Source organism: Symphalangus syndactylus, chromosome 1 (assembly GCF_028878055.3).
Source record: "Symphalangus syndactylus isolate Jambi chromosome 1, NHGRI_mSymSyn1-v2.1_pri, whole genome shotgun sequence".
Classification (NCBI taxonomy): Eukaryota; Metazoa; Chordata; class Mammalia; order Primates; family Hylobatidae; genus Symphalangus; species Symphalangus syndactylus.
In genome coordinates, this window is record NC_072423.2 from 156,622,128 (window position 1) to 156,644,522 (window position 22,395).

The 22,395-nt window shown below is 37.7% G+C and overlaps 1 protein-coding gene across 2 annotated transcripts in view; it reads left to right on the forward strand.

The window, feature by feature from the left end:
- The window catches only part of CSMD1 (CUB and Sushi multiple domains 1), a 2,032,824-nt gene that overhangs the window by 1,560,956 nt on the left and 449,473 nt on the right, over nt 1-22,395 (forward strand). For both annotated transcript variants that reach the window (XM_055289255.2, XM_055289263.2), the window contains exons 13-17: nt 7,786-7,968; nt 9,148-9,474; nt 11,177-11,371; nt 17,804-17,942; nt 20,937-21,124. In XM_055289255.2, coding sequence (XP_055145230.2) covers nt 7,786-7,968; nt 9,148-9,474; nt 11,177-11,371; nt 17,804-17,942; nt 20,937-21,124 — 1,032 coding nt within the window. The remainder of the gene's footprint in view (nt 1-7,785; nt 7,969-9,147; nt 9,475-11,176; nt 11,372-17,803; nt 17,943-20,936; nt 21,125-22,395) is intronic.

Sequence of the window (22,395 nt, forward strand, 5' to 3'; positions counted from 1 at the left end):
GTTGTGCTGTGTCATATGGTTTCCAGGAATGCCCGGAGCATGTGCCACGTCCATACCGCGTGGAAGTGTTCTCACACTCCCTCCAAAAAACAGGATCTGTAGACTTCCATTTATGTGCTGCAATCTTGTTTTCCAAAGACGATGAAAATATATCAATTATTTTAGGGATTTCTGAGTGAAAGCCTCAGGGGAAAAAATGAGACTTAATCTAAGAGCAGGCACAATGTGGTCACTTGCACAAGAAACTGTTGCTTTAGTCACCCTCTCTTCAGCGAAAATGGAAGCATGTACTGATCTTTGGGCCATTTTAATCTGTTCGTTAACACTTCCCGCATGTAGTAGTTATGGTAGCCCTGGAACACACCTTATCTATTCTAGTTTGTGTTTAAAGTTTTTAAGCCCTAAGTTCAGAATACAGATGGTAGTCAAATAGCACATGAGAAAAAAGGCAGGCATACAAGCTAGACAACATTGCGTTTATACGAATAAGCATATAAGAAGCTGTGTAAATATCTTACACAGGCGATAGGAGGTTTGGTCTGCTATTTTGGGAGATTAGCTGTCTGAAATCTAAATGTTTTCCACTATTTTTAAGAAATATTTCCTGCACAGCTACAGCAAAGTGGTTTCTGCAGAATACTAATTGCAATCCACTGGCAACCCGTATGGAATTTAAAGGTCCCTCTTATTTATGGAACATCATCATAGTACATTTTGTGATAACTTGAAGAATCTAAGTGAACTCTTTATAGTAACAAAGACTGCAGCAACCTAGTATATTTCATATGTGAAACAGAAATTTTATTACCCCATCCAGAATAAATTTGGTAATGCAAGCACAACTGTGGGAGCAGAACATGGTGTGATTTAAACTCTTGGTAAATCATTCTCACTAAAATTCAGGGATATCAGCTTATATAATCCAATAGTCATGTACTGAGATTTAGAGAAATTGCTGTTCATATACATGACTATGGGTAAACCTAATTTTAGAATTTAGTTTTATTCATTGAGTGCTTTTATACAAAGAACTTTCATAAGTGGTTTTGGAAGGAAAGATACAGAACCTGATAAAGCTGTGATTCATGGAGTTCTCATCTACTTGTGGAGGCAGGTCACAGAGAACAAAGAATACACAGCAGTGTAGACTGAGCGAGTTCTGTACTAGCTGTCTTGTGTCCATGCACAGCCCTGCCTTGCCTGACCTGCCATCAACATGAGAAATGGTGTTAGAAGGGGATGCGGCCACAGCAGAATCTGAAGGACCAGGCAACTCCGTGGACGTGTTTCCATGTAGCTCCTGGGACACCCACGGTTGACTACGCAAGAGGAAACAAGCAAGCGTGCTAACTATGCTTCTGAAGGCGCAGTTATGTCTCATTCCTTTCTGCCTTCTGTCAGCCCTTTTTGAAATTCAAGTATACACCAAATACATTCTTATGTGGAAATTGGATGTTTAAAAATCCATCATAGGTCCACACTCATTTATTTCTACCTTCAGAGTTCTTTTTCTCTATTTCTCTTGTATTTGGTCCTCTGTTATTTATTTTGTTAAAGGGCCAGTTTTCTAAAGTATTTCTAAAGAACACTTTTTTTTTTTTTTTTTTGAGATGGAGTCTCGCTCTGTGGCACAGGCTGGAGTGCAGTTGCGCAATCTCGGCTCACTGCAAGCTCCAGCCTCTGGAGTTCACGCCGTTATTCTCCTGCCTCAGCCTCCCGAGTAGCTGAGACTAGAGGCGCCCCCCAACATGCCCGGCTAATTTTTTTGGATTTTTAATAGAGACAGGGTTTCACCATGTTAGCCAGGATGGTCTCGATCTCCTGACCTCATGATCTGCCCGTCTCAGCCTCCCAAAGTGCTAGGATTACAGGCGTGAGCCGCCACGCCCAGCCAAGAACACTTATTTTTAAAAAGAATTGACAAGTGTGAAAAGTCCCTGTAGCTAGTGACTACTCATTGTAAGTGCCAAAAATTAAATATCATATGCAACTCAAAATCTTCTTTGGCAATTAAAAAAATCTCACTTATTCTCATGAAAACTTGGGGATATGTTTCTAAACAACCTAGATGCATTTTACCAATAAAGAAGTTTTGTTTTCCATTTATTACTTGTATACTTTTCCATTGTTCCAGATCTCAGTCTGCGATAAAGAATAAAAAGGGACTGAGCTTCATCAGATTCTCCAGAATATATAAAATCGTCTCATAAAAACAACATATAAGACACACACATACCTATAAATATGACATATAAGGCCAGGCACAATGGCTCATGCCTGTAATGGCAGCATGTTGGAAGGCAGAGGAGGGCAGATCACTTGAGGCCAGGAATTGGAGACCAGCCTGGCCAACATGGTGAAACTCCATCACCGCTAAAAAAATACAAAAAGTAGCCGGGTGTGGTGGTGCATGCCTATAATCCCTGCTACACAGGAGGCTGAGCCAAGAGAATCTCTTGAACCTGGGAGGCAGAGGTTACAGTGAGCCGAGATTGTGCCACTGCACTCCAGCCTGGACGACAGAGTGAGGCTCCATCTCAAATAAATAAATGCAACATATAAATAAGTTCAAGGGATCTATTGTACAACATGGTGACTATGGTTAATAATAATGTATTATATTCTTGAAAATTGCTAAGAGTACAGGTGTTCTCAAGGAAAAAATCAAAAGTATATAAGGTAATCAGTATATTAATTAGCCATGCTTAGTACACATGTTTCAAAATAACATGCTGTAGATGAACAATATATACAATTTATATTTCTCAATTAGAATGCAATTAAGTATGTAAATGTGAGTGAGAATAAAAATCATTAAATTGCAAGTTTAATAAGAACAATAATTTAGAAAAGCATCTGTTGTGTGTTGACTCTGAATAGGTGTTGCAGATTTAACAGTCACCAAGAGAGACCCTCCCACGGCTTACAGTAAAGCACAAAAAATAAATATAATGCAGAGTGACAAGTCTTGCCGCAGAAAAGAGAGTGGTGCTAGAGACACGTAGAATACAGGCCATCCCCAAGCAAGTGCAGACTGAATTAGAATATCGACAGTGCATGGTTACATAAGACAACAGAGGAAAGGACGGACTAAATATTTACAGCAGCTGTGAAGGCTGAAGAGGGGAGACACCCTCAGGTACTAAAAGACATTGTAGCAAGTCTGGATTGTGAAATACCAGGAGAGAACTAACGAGATATGTCCTAGGAGAAGACAGCGATGTTCACGTCACACAGGGTTGCTGAGTCCTGAAGAGGATCTGGAGTGAGAATAAAGTTGGTCACCAGAAAAATTTCAAGCAAGGTAGGGTCATCCTTAGGACTGGAGTTTGGGGAAATAGTTTGGCTGCAGCACAGAAAATGGGATGCAGCATGGGGAGCAATGAGAGGACCCCAACAGCGTCAATGATGGCAAATGATGATAGACAGTGAAGGTGGAACCTGAACTGAGGCAAGACATGGCATGTTTGGGAATATAGCTACAGCAATAGAGAAAATTTCTGTGTGATGTATTTGGGGGAAGAGTGGGATGTGTGACAGTGTTTGTAACTGGACTATGTAAGCTCTTCGGAATGATCCTTAAAGAATATTTTCCTTAGGCCCCTTCATTATCAAATCTTATATCTAGTTCAATAATTTGGAAGAGATGTTTTGTACAGCATTTTTTTTTGCTTTAGGTGCATCAGTCTTTGAATTGATACCAAATCATAGTGTATGCTTCTTTTTTTGTTTTTCTTTTTTTTTAACGGAGTCTCACTCTGTCACCCAGGCTGGAGTGCAGTGTTGTGATCTTGGCTCACTGCAACCTCCACATCCTGGGTTCAAGCAATTCTCCTGCTTCAGCCACCCCAGTAGCTGGGATTCCAGGCATGCACCACCACTCCTGACTAATTTTTGCATTTTTAGTAGAGATAGGGTTTCGTCATGTTGGCCGGCTGGTCTCCGTCTCATGATCTCAGGTGATCCTCCCACCTCAGCCTTCCAAAGTGCTGGGATTACAGGCGTGAGCTACCGCATCTGGCTGTAGTGTTTGTTTCTAAGAAAATATGTCAAAATCATCTCTGACATACAGAGAAGGGCATTTGACACACATACTGTATCAATGTCAACAGTTTCTTACTCATCTTCTACTCCCCCGAAGGTGATATGACCCTCAAATAAAATTCCAAAATCTGTGTGAATTTTGTCACCGTAATTTGGAGTCGGTAGTGACACTCAGTGTGTCAGAAGTCAAGAATGCAAAATATTCCAAGGTAGTTCCCCCAAATGAAACATCGCTGGCATAATCATGAAACATGCTTACATTTCTTCTATAACTAAAGAACAAAAGCTAGGAGAAACACACGAACCTACTGAGTTTGGACCATGCTAGTTTGACAGTTACTAGTCAATCCCTAATGTCTGATAAGGGGCATGTCCAACACAGATTCTGTCCACAGCCAGCAGTAGCCATGCATCAGGATAAACAAACACCAGCCTCTTTGGTGGGATTAGGTAACCACAGGACTCCCTTGACCCTCAGCATGGAAAGCAGAAAGACCCTCTCCCTCATTTTATTTCTGAAACCCCTCACACAGTAGAGCTCCCTGTGTTAATTAATATTACAAATGGTATCCAAAAATGCCATAATTTATTTTACGCTAAGGAGAAGTTTTAAAGTTTAGCATCACAGAGGCAGAGTGAAACATTTAAGGCTTGCTAATAATCATAGCAATAATTATATTTCCAATGCAATATGCCAGGTAATTTCCATGAATTTTATTCCTTAATTCTCATGGCCATCCTTTGAGGTAGGAAGTAGGAAGCTCATAATGTGAAAACTGAGACTTGATGAGACTAAATTGATCACAGGGGCCCAGCAAACACTGGAGGATTCAAAACCCAACCTGGTGCCTGGACTCCTGACTGTGGAGATTTGTGCTATGCCAGGACCCTGGGCACCCAGCCCAGCTTCCCAGTGGAGAGCCCACATCAAACAAGAGCTCTTTTCTATTATAAACCATGTAGAGTTTTGAATTAACTTTGTCAATTTCAGTGACAAATGCTCATTCAAGGCATCCCAAGCATTAAGTTTAAGTAAATCCATTTCCAGCTCTGTTCAACCCAAGTTTAACAACTTAAACTCCAAGAACTATCTTTAAGCGAAGGTGTTCTCTGTAGCTGTATTTGGCTTGTGTTGCATTAGGAACATTTTGCTTTCATAGAGCTGACCCTGTAAGGATCATCTTTGTTTGGTAGCCTGAGGTGTGACATTAGTAGCGTACCTTGAACCTCAACCAAATACTTGCATTTTGTGTGTGTGCTATTCTGCTTCACAGAAAGTGGTGATATCCTATGTATTCAACATCTTCATGCTAGTGTGATAATGTATCAAACTTCACTTCTTTGGTTTTCCCAGACACTTAGAAGTAAAGTTTCTCCTCTTGAATGCAATATAACATCTCTGGATCCACCTCTGAGTGTTTCTGTATCCCTCACAGCAGACCTTCAAACCATCTAGAAATTCAGTTCTAAGTCACTTCTACAAACCATTCCCAAAACTGACAGCTTGATTAGAAAGTGGTTAGGTTATGAAAAAGATACCTGCACACACATGTTTATAGCAGCACAATTTGCAATTGCAAAAATGTGGAACCAACCCAAATGCCCATCAGTCAATGACTGGATAAAGAAAATGTGGGGTGTGTGTGTGTGTGTGTGTGTGTGTGTGTGTGTGTGTGTGTGCGTGTATGATGGAATACTACTCAACCATAATAAGGAATGAATTAATGGCATTCACAGCAACCTGGATGAGATTGGAGAGTATTATTCTAAGTGAAGTAACTCAGGAATGCAAAACCAAACATCATATGTTCTCACTCATAAGTGGGAGCTAAGCTATGAGGATGCAAAGGCATAAGAATGATAAAATAGACCTTGGGGACTCGGGGAAAGGGTGTGAAGGGGATGAGGAATAGAAGACTACAAATTGAGTTCAGCATATACTGCTTGGGTTCCCCTAAAACTTATGGAAATAAAAAAACAAGAAAGGAAGTAGTTAGGTTACTAAAAAAAAAAAAACCCCCACAAATTGGAATTTGCTCTTGGCCCGTGCAGGATAAAAAAGTGCAAGCCCATGAAGAATTCTAAAAGTAAAACCAATGCATTTTTGGGACAGGTGTCCAGAGAAACCACCCTGAATTTGCTGGGACTAACTTTTCACCTGCCTCTGCTCTTCCAAAGTTGCAGAGGGATCTTTCAAGCCTATAGTCAGACACCAGGTCTCCTCCAAAGCCCTGCAATGCCTTCTTCCTGCATCACTCTGCACAAACAGGAAGCCCAACAGGCAGGGCCTTCCTTCCTCTCCAAACCACCTCTGCCCATTTGTCCCTCACTGCCCTGCCAGGCACACTGGGATCACATCTCTTTCTCAAAGGGCTGATTGCCATCTTCCTTCAGGGCATTTTCTTCACTGCCTCCTCCTCCATCCATCTCTCTATACCCCTCCATCTCGTCTTAAATTACCCATTGTCAAATCACATTCATTTTTGGGAGTCTGAGGTGGGAGGATCACTTGAGCCCAAGAGTTGGAGGTTGCAGTGAGCTATGATAACATCACTGCACTCCAGCCTGGACAACAGAGTGAGATCCTGTCTCAAAAAAATAATAATTTTAAAAAAATTTCCTCCATCAAACATAACCCCTGTATTAGTCTGTTTTTACACTGCTGATAAAGACATACCCAATACTGGGCAATTTGTAAAAGAAAAAGGTTTAATGGACTTACAGTTCCACATGGCTGGAGAGGCCTCACAATCATGGTGGAAGGCAAGGAGGAGCAAGCCACGTCTTACATGATGGCAGCAGGCGAAGAGAGAGCTTGTGCAGGGCAACTCCCCGTCAGAAAACCATCAGACCTCCTGAGACTTGTTCACTATCGTGAAAACAGCACAGGAAAAACCTGTCCCATGATCAATTACCTCCCACCAGACCCCTCCCACAACACGTGGGATTCAAATTGAGAATTAGGTGGGGACACAGCCAAACCATATCCAGCCCCATGTGTGCAAGGATTTTGTCTCATTTATTCACTAAGCCCTTACCTAGCAGAGGACCTGACACACAGTGGCTCTCAAAAAAATCTTTTAAATGAATGAATAAATAAAATATTTTAATGAAAACATTCTGTGTAGGTAACATTTGAGACAGATCAACATTTGAAATATAGGTTTGGTGTATTTGGATGCATATTTTATTATAGTGATGTTTTAATGAAAGATTGATTCTGAGTATTTTGTTTTCCTCTGTAGACCAAACGGTTATTCATTCTGTTTCACAAGTGAGTGTTAACATTCAATTTAGGGAAAGAATATTCAAATAGATTCTATTTATTTAAATACTCTGTAGGGAATGAAGAATATTATTTGTATTGTTTATAGCAAAAAGCACATAGTTGAAAATAAAACTAGTATTTGCATTTTAGTAGTAGCAATTGCAGAGAAAAGACCGGAGGTATCCAGAAGATGCACCCATTAATTGCAGTATTTGTATTGTCAGCGTATCTGTGTAGTCACCTGTATCCCTTAAAAGGCAGCAAATTAAATACCTTTCCCTTCAGTTGAAATGACATTCTTTTTTTGATATTTGAAACTAAATTTAAGATCAATTGAATATCCTTTAGAAACAGTTTACAAAAATGATGTTTAGTTCAGCAAAAAGAAGCCACGTGTTTACTTTCTAAATTGTAGAGATAAAAATATTCCTTATGTGTTTTTTTTAAGCGTTCATTTGTTTTTCCATTTTCAGAAATTGAAAAGGGAGGGTGTGGGGATCCTGGAATCCCCGCCTACGGGAAGCGGATGGGCAGCAGTTTCCTCCATGGAGATACACTCACCTTTGAATGCCCGGCGGCCTTTGAGCTGGTGGGGGAGAGAGTTATCACCTGTCAGCAGAACAATCAGTGGTCTGGCAACAAGCCCAGCTGTGTATGTGAGTATTATGCCTTGACCTGGACTCCCTCCTGTCCTGCAAGCATCTTGCAAGGGGAGAAAAGGAGAAAGACACAGACCGCTTTCAGAATAGCTTGGGGTGCCCCATTTACTGGAAATGTGCAAGGATGTTCTCGAACACCAACTTGCCTACTTTCTTCATTTAATAAAAACTAATTTATAGTTTCATTACATCTACTCGATAAAATGTACTTGAATGTTTCCTACCAGAAAGGGTCATCACACATACCGTTGTTTCCATCAAAAGCCGATGGTGATCTGCTGTATCAGACATCAATACAGCAACAGAGTCCTTTGTGACTTAATAGTGCTGTATAACACTTAAACACAAGTTGTTCACCAGTGTGAGCATGGGTGGTGGTACTGGTTTGGAATTCAGTTGAGGAGCTGCCCACTTCCTCTTAAGAATATTATTTTAACAAGCAGAAAAGACTTCACAGTCAACTTTAAAGGAGGGTTTTTTTTATTTGTAAATAAATATAGCAATGGCTGAACAGTATGTACAAAATTATGTGGAATAAGAAGCAAAAATATACTCTAGAGAGAAATCCAACAGTTTCTGCCTCCAAAAATTATTTACATAATGTATGTGATTTTAAGTGCACATTCTTAAAAGTAAATTTTTCAAAATATTTTTATATTACCAAATAGAACATGATCTAATGTTTCCAAGTTATTTATTTATTCATCTTTACCCTGTAACTAATAAAAATTTTAAATAACTGGAGAAATGCACTTACAGGAAAGTATAAAATATAAATTTAAAAGTTATCGTGAAAGAGCAGACCAAATTGTTCCTATGATATAGGAATATACTTTTCCATATTAATATTTGCTCTTCTGAAGGCAGAAAGTTATAAATAGAAATTATAATATTTGGCACACGTTTTCAGTCGACTTGAAAGGATCATTTTTGAACCACACTTGTGCTTGATTATGTATAGGTTCTGGTTGTGCTCTATAAGATAATGAAGTATTCGACTTACAAATTAGGAAAGGAGAAAACATGATGGTCCAGAATTACTTATATTAAAATAGTTGGATCATCATAGCTATCTGCAGGCATGAATTGCCTTTGCAGGTTCTTAGCCGTCTGTTTCACATGGCAATTCTTTGGATATGTGCAAAACTGTTTGAAAATATATTTGCGTCTTCACAGTTTCATGTTTCTTCAACTTTACGGCATCATCTGGGATTATTCTGTCACCAAATTATCCAGAGGAATATGGGAACAACATGAACTGTGTCTGGTTGATTATCTCGGAGCCAGGAAGTCGAATTCACCTAATCTTTAATGATTTTGATGTGGAGCCTCAATTTGACTTTCTTGCGGTCAAGGATGATGGCATTTCTGACATAACTGTCCTGGGTACTTTTTCTGGCAATGAAGTGCCTTCCCAGCTGGCCAGCAGTGGGCATATAGTTCGCTTGGAATTTCAGTCTGACCATTCCACTACTGGCAGAGGGTTCAACATCACTTACACCAGTAAGTACGCCCACACAGTCAACACATCCAAGTTCTCATTTTACTTACATGTTCCCATTTTGCTTATACGTATGTGAAGTTGCATTACCAGGCTGATACTTCAGAGGTTGTATAATCATTATGAAAATGACAGTAGTAAAATTATAATGTTATCCTGAAAACTTAAAAACAAATGCATCACTGTATTTAGATTGGTGGCTTCATAACTCCTAAACTAAGGAGCTGGATCTCCTCTCTCTTTCATCTCTTTACATCTCTTTCTCTCTGGTTTTCCATTTATCCATCCATCCATTCATCCATCCGTCATTCCATCCATCCATGCACCCACCCAACCATTATTCTATCTATTCTCCTATTCATCCATCCATCTATCCATCTGTATCCTTTCATTCATCCATCCATCATTTCATCCATCCGTGTATCTATCCATCCATCCTTTCTTCCATCCATCTTTCCATCCATCCTTCCATCTATCGATCCATTCATCCTTCCATCCATTCATCATTCCATCCATCCATCATTCCATCAGCCCATTGTTTATCCATCTTTCCATCCATCCATTCATCATTCATCCATCTGTCCATCTATTCATCCATTATTCCACCTATTATTCCATTTATCCTTCCATCCATCTATCAATCCATATCCTTCCATTCACCCTTCCCTTCCTTCTATTCTTTTGTCCATTTATCTATTATTTCACCCATCTATCCGTCCATCCATCCATCCATCCATCCATATCCTTCCATTTATCCATCCTTCCATCTGTCCATCCATCCATGCATGCATCCATTCATCCATCCATTCTTCCATTCATCTTTCCATCCATCCTTCCATTCATCTTTCCATCCATCCCTCCATTCATCCATCCAGCCAGCCAGCCATTCTTCCTTTCTTCCTTCTATTCTTCTTCCCATCTATATAACCATCCGCCCAACCACTCAGCCACTTATGCATCTTTCTTGCAACAAAGTAGTGTAGTAAAAATAACTGAGTAACATGATGTCAGGAGACAAGGATTAAAATACAGCACTAGTATGTAATTAGTGGTTTAATGACAGTTCATTCTCTTTGCCTTAGGCTCCTCATTTTAACGCCTATTTTATATAAGAATATCTACTTAAATGCACTGTGGAGGGAATAAAGTAAGAGAATATTAATATGAATAATACTACATTATGATGTACTAACTGCCTACTTTCTTAGGCACAATACTTAGAATTGGACAATAATTGTTTCATTTAGTGTTACAGTAGCTAGAGGACATAAATTTAATAGTCTTTCATTCTGTAAATAAAGATAGCTAGGCTTAAGCATCAGAGTCATCTGCCCAGTGTCAGAGTCCTCTGACATAGTAAGAAAAAAAATCAGGATTCTAACGAGAAATCCTGAGCCCAAACACTTCCTACCACCCACCATATCAGTTCTTTCTTTGTCTAAGCTCCTACAAAAAGTGCTTTTCATGCCTAAATTGCTGTATACATGATAGTTATATCTGTTCATCTCCCTGCTTGCTCTCTCACTAGACACTGATATCCTATTTATTAATGTATCATCTATGTATGAATGATACAACTGCAATTTATATAATTATATACATTATATGAATGCTTTATAAGCTTGTTCTGTTTTCTTATTTTTTAATACATGTAATTAATACTCAACTATTTTTATTCCTTATTTCTTCTTCTTTTGCTTTCAGCATTTGGTCAGAATGAGTGCCATGATCCTGGCATTCCTATAAACGGACGACGTTTTGGTGACAGGTTTTTACTGGGGAGCTCGGTTTCTTTCCACTGTGACGATGGCTTTGTCAAGACCCAGGGATCCGAGTCCATCACCTGCATCCTTCAAGATGGGAACGTGGTCTGGAGCTCCACCGTGCCCCGCTGTGAAGGTGCAGTCCCTGCCACCCCCCACTCTTCTCCTTTGAAATCACACATCTATCTTCAGGCACACACACAAACCACCAAACTGTGTTAGCTTGCTAGGGCTGCCCTAACAGAATACCACACACAATCGCTTAAACAACAGGAATGTACAGTCTCCCAGTTCTGGAGGCTGGAAGTCTGAGATCCAGGTGTCATCAGCAGGGTGGGCTTCTTCTAGGACTCTGAGGGAGCATCTGCCTCAGCCTGGTCCTCCACCTTCTGGCGGGTTTTGGCAATCTCTGGCATTCCGTGGCTGGAGAAGCCTCACCCTCATCTCTGCCTCCAGACTCACAAGGAGCTCTCCCTGTGTGTATGTCTGTCCCTGTGTCTAAATTCTCCCTGTTAAAAGGACACGGTCATATTGGATTGGGGTCCCCCTCTTCCAGCAGCACCTTATCCTAACTAAATTCATCGGCAAGGATCCTATCTTCAAACACAGTCACCATCTGAGGAGCTGAGGGTTAGGACCTCAATGTATGACTTTTGTGGGGGACGGAATTCAACCTATAACAGTGTTGCTTATGGTTAACTATTTTGTTGTTCTTGTTACAGCTGACATAAATACCACCTAATTTTATTCTTCGTATTTCTGTTCTGGTTACTTATCTAATAAATACAGAGAGGAAAATATTTTAAGGAAGAAGATGTTGCCTCTAATATTTACTCATTTTAAAAATGTTTACTTAGAGTATATGTTCACAATCCATATCAGAATAGTCAGTGCACAATAAGCTAAGAAAATATTTTTTAAAAACTTACCTCTAGTGTATATCAAAGAAGTACAAATTTAAGAAGAAAAGTAAAATACCATTTTTGTCTATCTTGTTAGCATTGATTTAAACAGGTGAATAAGATGTATTATTGAAAATGTTATGTAGAAACTGGCATTTCCTAGTCATGCTATTGATTATATAACATCATGGTGTTGTAGTGTAGATTCTTAGTAGGACTCTTAAAATTGTTCTTGTCTTTTGAGTCATAAATTATATTCCTGGATCAATATCATAAATAATCAAGCAACTGTACAGGTTTTTTTTCAAGAATGTTTTCTGCAAGACTATTTATAGCAGTGAAGAGTTGGAAATGATTCAACTTCAAACAGCAGAGGCTTGGTTAGATAAATCATGGAGAATAACAGGTATCAATACAAAGATCATAAGATCAAAGAGTCTCAGGTGTCCTTAGCATGTGAAAGACCAGAGGATGCAGGTACATGTTTCGTAAATACATACATATCTCATGATAATAACTTTGTAAAACACTAAAAAGAAGGCTACACACCAAAATGTTAATTACGGTTATGGGTGATTTTTCCCTCTTGGTTTATTTTTATTTTCTCAGTTGTCTTTAGACAACATGTATTTATTTTTAATAAGTGAATAGAAAAGGAATATATGTTAAATATCATATAGAGTTGAGAATTTCTGCCCTGTCTAAAATACCTCGAAATACCATTCTCAGACCCATAATCTCTATCAAGGACTCTAAGCAGGGCTGGGATGTAGGTGTGGAGCTTTAAACTCCTCCGTGACAACCACAGTATGGTGGGGGTATGATCCTTCACCAGCTCATCCTGTCCTGGCCCCACCTCCAAAGAAGTTACTCACCATTCCTCAAAGTAGACATGCTTTTTTTTGAGACAGGGTCTGGCTCTGTCGCCCAGGCTGGAGTGCAGTGATGCAATCTCAGCTCATTGCAACCTCCGCCTCCCAGATTCAAGCAATTCTTCTGCCTCAGCCTTCCTGAGTAACCAGGACTACAGACACCTGCCACCATGCCTGGCTAATTTTTGTAATTTTAGTAGAGGGGAGGTTTCACCATGTTGGCCGGGCTGGTCTCGAACTCCTGACCTCAGAGGAGAAGTAGAAACTTCTAACCAGGTCCTATTTATTGTATCGTCTGGGGATACTAAATGTAAAGGAGGGTGTTCTGATGTTCACCTTTTTCATACATTGTTTAAACAATTTGTGGGTGGATTAGAAGCACCACCCATGGGTGAAATATTCATACATAGAAGGGCAAGAAAACACTCTTAATAGCTGAAATTTCATTTGTATCTATTTCCATCACACATTGTAAATGTACAGCTTTTATGTTTTATGCTGTACAAAATGTTAATAAATGGGTAGGTTTTCATCTTTTATAAATGAGTAAATATATACACATGTGGTGCTCAAATATATAATACTAATTACAGTGCACAGTTAGTCAGAGGTGCAAATCGTATTCTAGCCAAGCATATTTCACTGATTTGGAAGCATGAATTTTCAGGAGAAAGAAGTTTAAAGTGAACGGTGCACTCTAATCTCTGTTCTATCCTGGCCACAAGTCAAGCTGTCCGTTATGTCCTTCACCGTAATAGGCTGATTGCAGATACGTTACAAGATGCAGGGTGAGTGTGGACCACAGCACAAACAGGACGAGGTTAAAGACAAAATCCAGCTATAGGTTGTTAACAAAGGAAACCCTCGGCAGAAAGAAAAAGTTAATAGGAAAAGATGTTAAAAGTCTTCCTGCGTTGAGAAACCTAATGACTGAGTGCAGCTGAGCCTCAGAGAAGGTAGGGGACACTCTGATGGAACAGGCGGGTACCCCGATCACTGTATCTGCTGAAAACAAATAGAAAGCCACCTTTCAGAAGTAAATGCATCTAGTAGGGAAAAAAATAAAATAGCAATGAAGTAGTGAGTAATACAGATAACAAACTTGATTTAAGAAATGTTTCAAGAACCTCACATCCCTTACAGAATTCTCTTATTTATTGTTTTTCTTGAAAAATGTTTTGTTTAAATCAATTATGTAACTGACCACAAAGTGAATCTTAACAAATTAAAATAAGTTATAGGTCTCATGCCCTGTAATATTCCAATTAAAGTAGAAACGTAATAAAAATAGAACTACAAGCAAATCTCTATCCATAAAAAGTCCACTATAACTTTACATTAAAGAGAAACTCAAACCTTAATGCCTATACTATCCCATCTGGAAACCATGAAAACAATACTTTCCATGAGAAACAATGTGAGACAGCAAAACCTGTGTTTCAAGGAAAATGTCTATCTTTAAGTCCTCTAATGTAGAACAAAATGATCAAAAAATAAAGAAATTTAATGATAAGGTTAAAAAGTTGAAAAAAACAAAAATAAATTAGGATGCTATTAATAAAATTCAAGTGTTATAAACAATTTAAAGCAAGAGTGAGTTGTTAAAATAGAAAAACTGTTTATGATTCTGATAAAAGGAATTAGGAAAGAAAAATGTTATAAATATTTAGTGACATAAAAGAGAAATTATCCATATCATAAAAATAATATAACTTTACATAGACAGTGAAAAGCTCACAATAGAGCAATTTTTTTATTTAAAAGCGTAGGTTATTTATTCTGGCAGAATTTCCTGGATACCAGGCGCATGTTGAGTATAAATTGTATGGCCTCCGGGCAAAAGGTTTCTCTTTCTTTCTTTCTTCTGCTTCTAACAGGCTCATATTCCTCAGTGCAGCTCAGTGGCATCATTAAAATCTCTAGCTATTTTGGGGAAAAATGACTATACATGAAAACGTCAACTCTATGGCAGCAAATCTTAAAGTCTGTAGAAAATGGGTGATTTTTCTAGCAAAAGATAAAATACCAAAAATGACTCAAATAAAAAGTATAAAATGTACGGAAAGTACCATAGAAAAGAATTGAAAGAAAGATTAAGGATTGAACGTTGAAAAAGACGAAAGTACCCTACAGGGGTACGAGTGAGTTCTCTTTCAAGTCTAGAGAACCGTAGCGTTGTGCACTAGCACGGATAATGGAAAAGACAGGCTGCCTCCTTCATAACAGTTCATCAAGCCAGCATTAATGTAACCCAAATCAGATTGTTCTATGAAAAATAAAGCCATAGGAAAATACACATATGTAATCAAGAAGGGGTGTATGTGCGTGTGTGTGTGTGTATTTTAGAAATACAGTATCAGGGAATTCATCACTGTAATTTAAATCATCAAAAAAAAAGCAAAGAAGAAATTGCTTTGTAAACACCTCATTAGCTCATTGGTATATTTGCTTTTTTTGTTATGAGCTAAGTGAATATGAACGTCACTGATATTGTTCATCAAATATTTTTGGTCTCCATCAGGTGGAATGTCTTTTGTTGAATCTTGTAGATTAAAGGAACCTTGTGATGGGTTCTGGTCAATTAGGTATATGAGGAAATGCTGTACTCAAGTTCTGGGTCAGCATCTTTGATTGCCCTCACAAGACCTTTTCCCATCTGCCATAGCAACTGAAGAAGGGACCTGTGTCTCACAGACCTACACATGCCACATTTGTGAGAAATTCACTTCCCATTGTAGCTGCTACAGTTGCGGGGCCGTTTGTTACCACAGTGTTATCTAATCCAAACTGACTAATACAAACTTATTACTTACTACTTACTGACAATCTACTTACTGAGATTATTACCATTTTAGTGTAAATTTTGCTCATCAGCAGTATAATTATTAAAGTGTCTATTTCATCAGGATAAAGCAATTCAGGTTCTAATGTACACTGTAAATTACAAAGTAATAAGTAAGAGTATAATAAAATAATTAATATGTGACAAGTTAGACATATTCCAAGAAACAAAAATGCAAAATAAAAAATTTACTAAAGGAAACTTTTGGTTGGTTTTGTATTTATATGGCAATTAACACATAGTAATAACTCATTATGCAGATTTTAGAAATAGCTCAACTATCCTAATTTTTTTGGAATTCTGCATCTGCCATATGTGTTTGTTATATAGTATCTTTGGATGGTTAAACATGACAAAATAGAAGTCATATATTTAACATATTTAATTTTGCTTATGTTGTATTCTTAGAAGGATTTGCTGCATTGCTTTAAAAAACAAAGGAATTCAATTATGTATAATTATGTATATGGATGTGTGATTCATAGGCTCCAAATGTGAATTTAAGAAATTAACTAGAAAAATTAAAATATTAATTAGTATAAATTGGTTGATTTAAAAATTACCACAAAAAATCATGTGTTCTTCAGGAGCTCAAGTTAATAAAAATTACCCTGATTTCATATTTTTAAACTACAGAATAATGCATAGGTATAAAAATAACTATCGCAACTTATTTGGTAAAAATATATAGATATATCAAAAATGTGATCTATAATGCAATCCCGGTGCTATCCCTTATTAACAGGTTTTTAATTTCCACTCCCGTGTTCACTGAATAAAATTTTTATTTTATTAAATTTATAATATATGGACAATATTTATCCTGCTTTTTCAAGTTTAATATTCTGTTACAAAGATTTTCCCGTATCAACAAAATTTCCAAACGTTACTTCAAATATATTTGCCACATTCCAATATATGGTCATGAACTCTCCATAATTTTTTACATTTATTTTTTTCTGTATTTGTTTCCTGATGTAAATTAAGATACTATTGGTAAATCCATAAATTTCACTAATTCACATTTTTTCTAGCACCAAAACATGGCTAAAATGATATAAACTTTTTGCGTTTTTACATTATGCATATGGCCATTTTTAAATAAAATAAATATTTTTTCCAAAAGGATTTTTTCACCTTGGAGTGTTTTCATGTACTTTGATATCTATAAATCCACAAAGATGATTGCTAATGGCAAATAATTTTGAGAAAGAATACATAAAATCTGAAAAAAACATGTGGCCAGAGACATATTCTTAATTGTGGTATGAAATATTGGTATGCTATTTAAAATTCCTTTAGATGATACAGGTATGCATCATCACTTTCACTGAGCAGTAGTTATATACCGTTTCAAACTTAATTTCTCCTTTGCAATTATAAATCACTGTCACATAACCTTTCAAAAGGATCAATGCAGTCTATTATCAAATTTGATTGAAAGTTTTGTTTTGTTGCAGACTCACAAATAATATGCTGCATGTGGCTATTTATTTTAATAAAATGCACACAATGGAAGTAAACACATACATACAGACACCTAAGCGTGTTTATATGTATCCATTTTGAGATGTAAGGTCATTTTACATTTGCTTATCCATAGATATTTGCTTAATTCCAAATGCAAGTAAACTATAGATAACCGGGCATGTACGTCATGAAATGGTTGGCAGTTAAATGAGATAATTCAATTAGCACAGAGCACTCCTGTATACATTACCATTACTAGAGAAAAAGAACTTTGGTTCAAGTTAATGGTAAGTACGTGGAGGTAGCATATATAGACTCTGCTTTCAATAAATGTACAGTTTCCTTGGGAATAAGATTTGCTTTGATACTTGAAAATATTCAGTCCATGAACACAGAAGCAGATTCTTGCTGTTATCTGGGTATTGTTATGGCATATCTTTCTGTCTCATTTAATCTAATAGATATTGTACATCTTGTTTTAGCTCCGTGCGGTGGACATCTGACAGCATCCAGCGGAGTCATTTTGCCTCCTGGATGGCCAGGATATTATAAGGATTCTTTAAATTGTGAATGGATAATTGAAGCAAAACCAGGCCACTCTATCAAAATAACTTTTGATAGGTAAGAAAAAAATTAGTCTTCATTTGGACCCAATGATGTGTGTCTCTTCCATATTTTTAGTAAATGGATCTTAAACTTTAAAAAGATGGCAGTTCTTTTCGGTTCCCGCATAGGAGCACACTTTACCAGAAACAGGCACTTACTTATAAGTTTTGTTCTTCTTCAGTGGTATCCTCTAAGCCCCAAGCGAGCCAGTGCTCTGGAGGCTAGTAGGGGAAGTGCCAGTCCTGGAGGACCATTCCCGAGGTCCGACCCTTGTATCTGACTCTGGGTTTGGGACCTGCGCTGGAATCAATTCTGCCTGGTGTCTGATTGCACATAGAAACCGCTCTGGGTCCCATGGTCCCTTAGGTGTCTTCTGTGGCAGAGAAAATCAGCTCTCCTGTTCTGGCGGTGGCTGCTGGTCACTCGAGGGCAGCTAGTGATGCTGAGCGGGCAGTGGGGTGCGGAGAGCAGATCAATCACCAACTAATCGCCTATGAGTGATATTATCACTAGAATGTTTCTTGGCTTAGCTATTTAATAATGCATTTCATGATCTAAAAACTAAGCATGCTGGGCTGCGTAGGTATTTGTTTATTAAAAAATAAGCAGGCTATTGGAGTTCTGTATAACAAGGGTTTTCCCAGTTTTCTCAACACTGAAACCAAATTGATGGTTAAAAACTAAAAAGATTTTGTCATGAGCCACATGAACCAAAGGCTAGGGAGGCATCTTTTTTGAAAGTTTCAAGGTTATTCTCTGCATAACACTGGGCTTTCTCTAGCAATGACCTTCTTCTTGACTAGACTATGTTCTGGATTTTAGTATCCAGAATATTACGGTGTCTCAAGATAGATGAACATCATTATATTATTATCTTTTTGTTTTCAAATGATCAATGCTAATATCAATACAGGAAAGGTTTTCAGCAGGAGTTGTGTTAACTTTCAGTAATTGTATTTATTTGAAATAATTATTTTTATTTTTTTACTTGCCTCCGACAAAATAATAATAATCCCCAATAGGACAATCTCTCAGAACAAAAGAAAAAAATTGTTTATAAATTCATCTATATTAGAAAGTGAATTACTGTGTATAATCAGTCATTTGAAAAAATATTAACTCTGTAAATATTCAGTTGATTACGTTTGGTTTCTTAGTAATTTCTCCACATTCTGGTATTGGCAGGGGGAGCTGAAGCACACCCTGACTCCCAGCAGCATATCAAATTTAAGTAATTTAGTAAAAGTAGGGATCCTATATTCTTGTCTGGCCAATCTATTAACCCTCTATTTTCAGTTGCCTGAAGGAAAATATTTGCTTGATTTTTCCCAATCTCGTTCATTCAATATTATTTCAGTGTGATGTTTTGCTAAATTCCATTTGGAAATACCCAATATTTCTGATATTTTTAGACATGTGTGATCTTTACTCTAGACATAGTACATAGCTCTTAAAAGATGAATTGCATAAGGAAATGTTTGTTTCCACCATGACCAATGAACTGACACCTCAAAGGATGGAATTGTGTGCGCAAATTCTGAGCTCTGTGCTGATGGTATTGCCAGGTGCTGTGTGTTAGGCTGCCCAACAGCAAAGAACATCCAGATGTTTCTGTTTCCAAGGTCATCCTGGAAATCTTCCAGCTGTTGAAATATGCACTTTGTCAGTGCTCACTGTTACTAAAGAAACAGGGTAGGACAACTTCAGCGTGACTATATGAAAGGAGATTGCTTTCACCCTTATCCAGACTTCTTGAATTTGAACTCAAACAATTGAGAAATCAGTTTTTAGAAAAACATTTAGAATAGTGTCATAAGACAAAGTTGGCAGTATCTTTTCTCAAATGTGGCAGCCTGTGGCCCTATTCTGGTCCAGCCATTTGATATACAAATGGTTCGAATTCCTGTTTATGGAGGAATGGGGCACAGGGCACCACATTCACTAGTTGCAGGAATATGTAATCATGTGCATTTGCACTAATCAGGGTGTACATAATCTAATGTATGCAGGACACAGCGCTTTGGTTTCAACATCCTTGTCTGTTGCTACATGCCATGAGACTAAGATTGCTTCCCCTCTCCCAAGTTTTCTCCCCATTCATCAGCAACATCCAGCGCAGAGCGTGGGGGCTAATGGCACTGGCTTTCACGGGATCCTTTGGCTCGAAGTGACTGAGTGAGTCAGAGGCTTATGATGCTTAAGCTGCTCCCTGAGAGCAAAGTCAGGCACTCAGAAACCGGGTTAGCTCTTCGAGGATCAGAAAGGCCCATTTAGAAAATTATCTTAGTGCCTGGAGTAGTACCTACATTGCATCAAAGGGGACCCAAGTGGCTGCAACTTTATAGGTATATATAATCTCGGGCCAGATTCTCTGAAAGCATAAGAAAACTTAAGCACTTTTTGGAAGGTTTTCTAACTTTTTCGAGTTACTAAAGTATACTTTCATTTCTGAAATGGCAACATACCCAGGGTTATTCTAATGTCTTGAAAGAGATAATGCAATTTAAAAAGGCACAGGATATTTTTTTCATGAAACCTATTTAAACTATCATCACACATTTTTAATGATCCTCTTCCTTTAAGAGACCATTTCACTCCAGTGCGCCCATTTTAAGATGTCTATAATTATGTTAAATAGGGAATGGTAAAAATAGTTTTAAAATATATAATTGAGTTTTTACTATTTGGGAATAATCTATCTATCTATCATCTGAGAAAACTAATCTGGTTCATAGTATTTTTGTTTAAGCTGAATAAAGGCCTCCTCTTGTGTCTGTAGTGTTGTAAGACAGAATATTAGATAAGAGAAGGGGATTTAAGCTGTGCCGTCTCATCAAGAAAAGAACGTACCATCCTTATATATGTCCCCAATTTTAAGCATATGTAATTTCAACTATTTTCTTTATATTAATGTACACGGGTTTCTGATTAAGGAATGAGGATGTCAGGAGCATGTCTGTAAGCTGGCAGCTCTGCATGTCTTTTCTGATGGGATGCACATATTTGCAGATTTCAGACAGAGGTCAATTATGACACCTTGGAGGTCAGAGATGGGCCAGCCAGTTCATCCCCACTGATCGGCGAGTACCACGGCACCCAGGCACCCCAGTTCCTCATCAGCACCGGGAATTTCATGTACCTGCTATTCACCACTGACAACAGCCGCTCCAGCATCGGCTTCCTCATCCACTATGAGAGTGAGTTGCACGTTCCCTTGACAGCCCGGCGGGGCAGCATGCATGGGAGAACTAAAGATCTGGGTTCTGATTTCCAGCCTGCAGATGACTGTGCTGGTTTACTGACCCTGCTTGACTCTAGCAAAACCATACTATGCAACTGTAAGAACTTTCTCTTATTCATAAGAGAGCATCTTGGAGTTACTGCCTTTCCACTGCGTGGAAAAAGGGAGAGTGAGTGGCAATTACTATTGGACCTGAAAGAATCAAACCTTTATTTTGCCAAAGTTTTATGGCTGTTCTTTTTCAGAACTTTATCTCAAAATAAGCACTATTAGTTGTAAAGATTTTTTAAAATTTACGTATACCCACACGTATGATTTTACAAATGCATGCCTAGAATCATATCTACTATGATGGGTTTCAAATGTCCTTTTATTCTTTTTCTTGCCTTCCCTTCCCCACATCACCTCCTATTACTCTTGCTAACCTCTCCCTGAGCCCTGCTCCAGCACATTTAAATTAATAACCTATTATGTGCATTCCTCTGTTTTACATACTCATGTAAGTATACACAAACTTGCGTATGCATGTGTATCTTAAGATTATGTCTACTTTTAGATAAAAATATTTTATTCTGATAGCAGGAAAATTGCTTATTAATGACTTCATGATGAATTTCAAATTTAATTCAGAGTTATTACTCTTCACGTATATAGATATACAACATTTGCTCCAAAGTCACATATTTTGAAACTTAAAGTAAAATTTCAGAACCAGAAAATTTTACATTTTGTTTCTTTAAAATGTCCGTTCAAGTTGTCGCTTCTCTTTGAAGTAACAATATGTGTAAACATTGCAGTGATCTGAATTTGTGAGATTCCTAATAAGTCTTGTATTTTCTCATCCTCATACCCTCCCCCCAACTTTTTCTACACCAGAATTTCTTGGCTCTTAGATATACAGTGCATGAAACTTCAGAGAATTATTGTTTTCAGGCACTGACAAATATTAGGGTAGTTTTCCTTTATTTTCATCTCTATTTGTGTAGCTGTAGATTACTTTGCTTTTTCTAGTTCCATTTGAGGGAATATGTTCCAAAGGCTTAAGTGAAGGTAGCAGAAACTAATTTCATTTGTTTAACCAAGTCATTTAAATAAATGACTTCTTCTTATTTCTCTTTCTGGAAAATCAGGGAATGATAAAAAGTCTATTCACAAATTTCTATTTAGCTTGTCATCTTCACTAATATAATAATAATAACATTAAAAAATACTAATAACATTTTATTA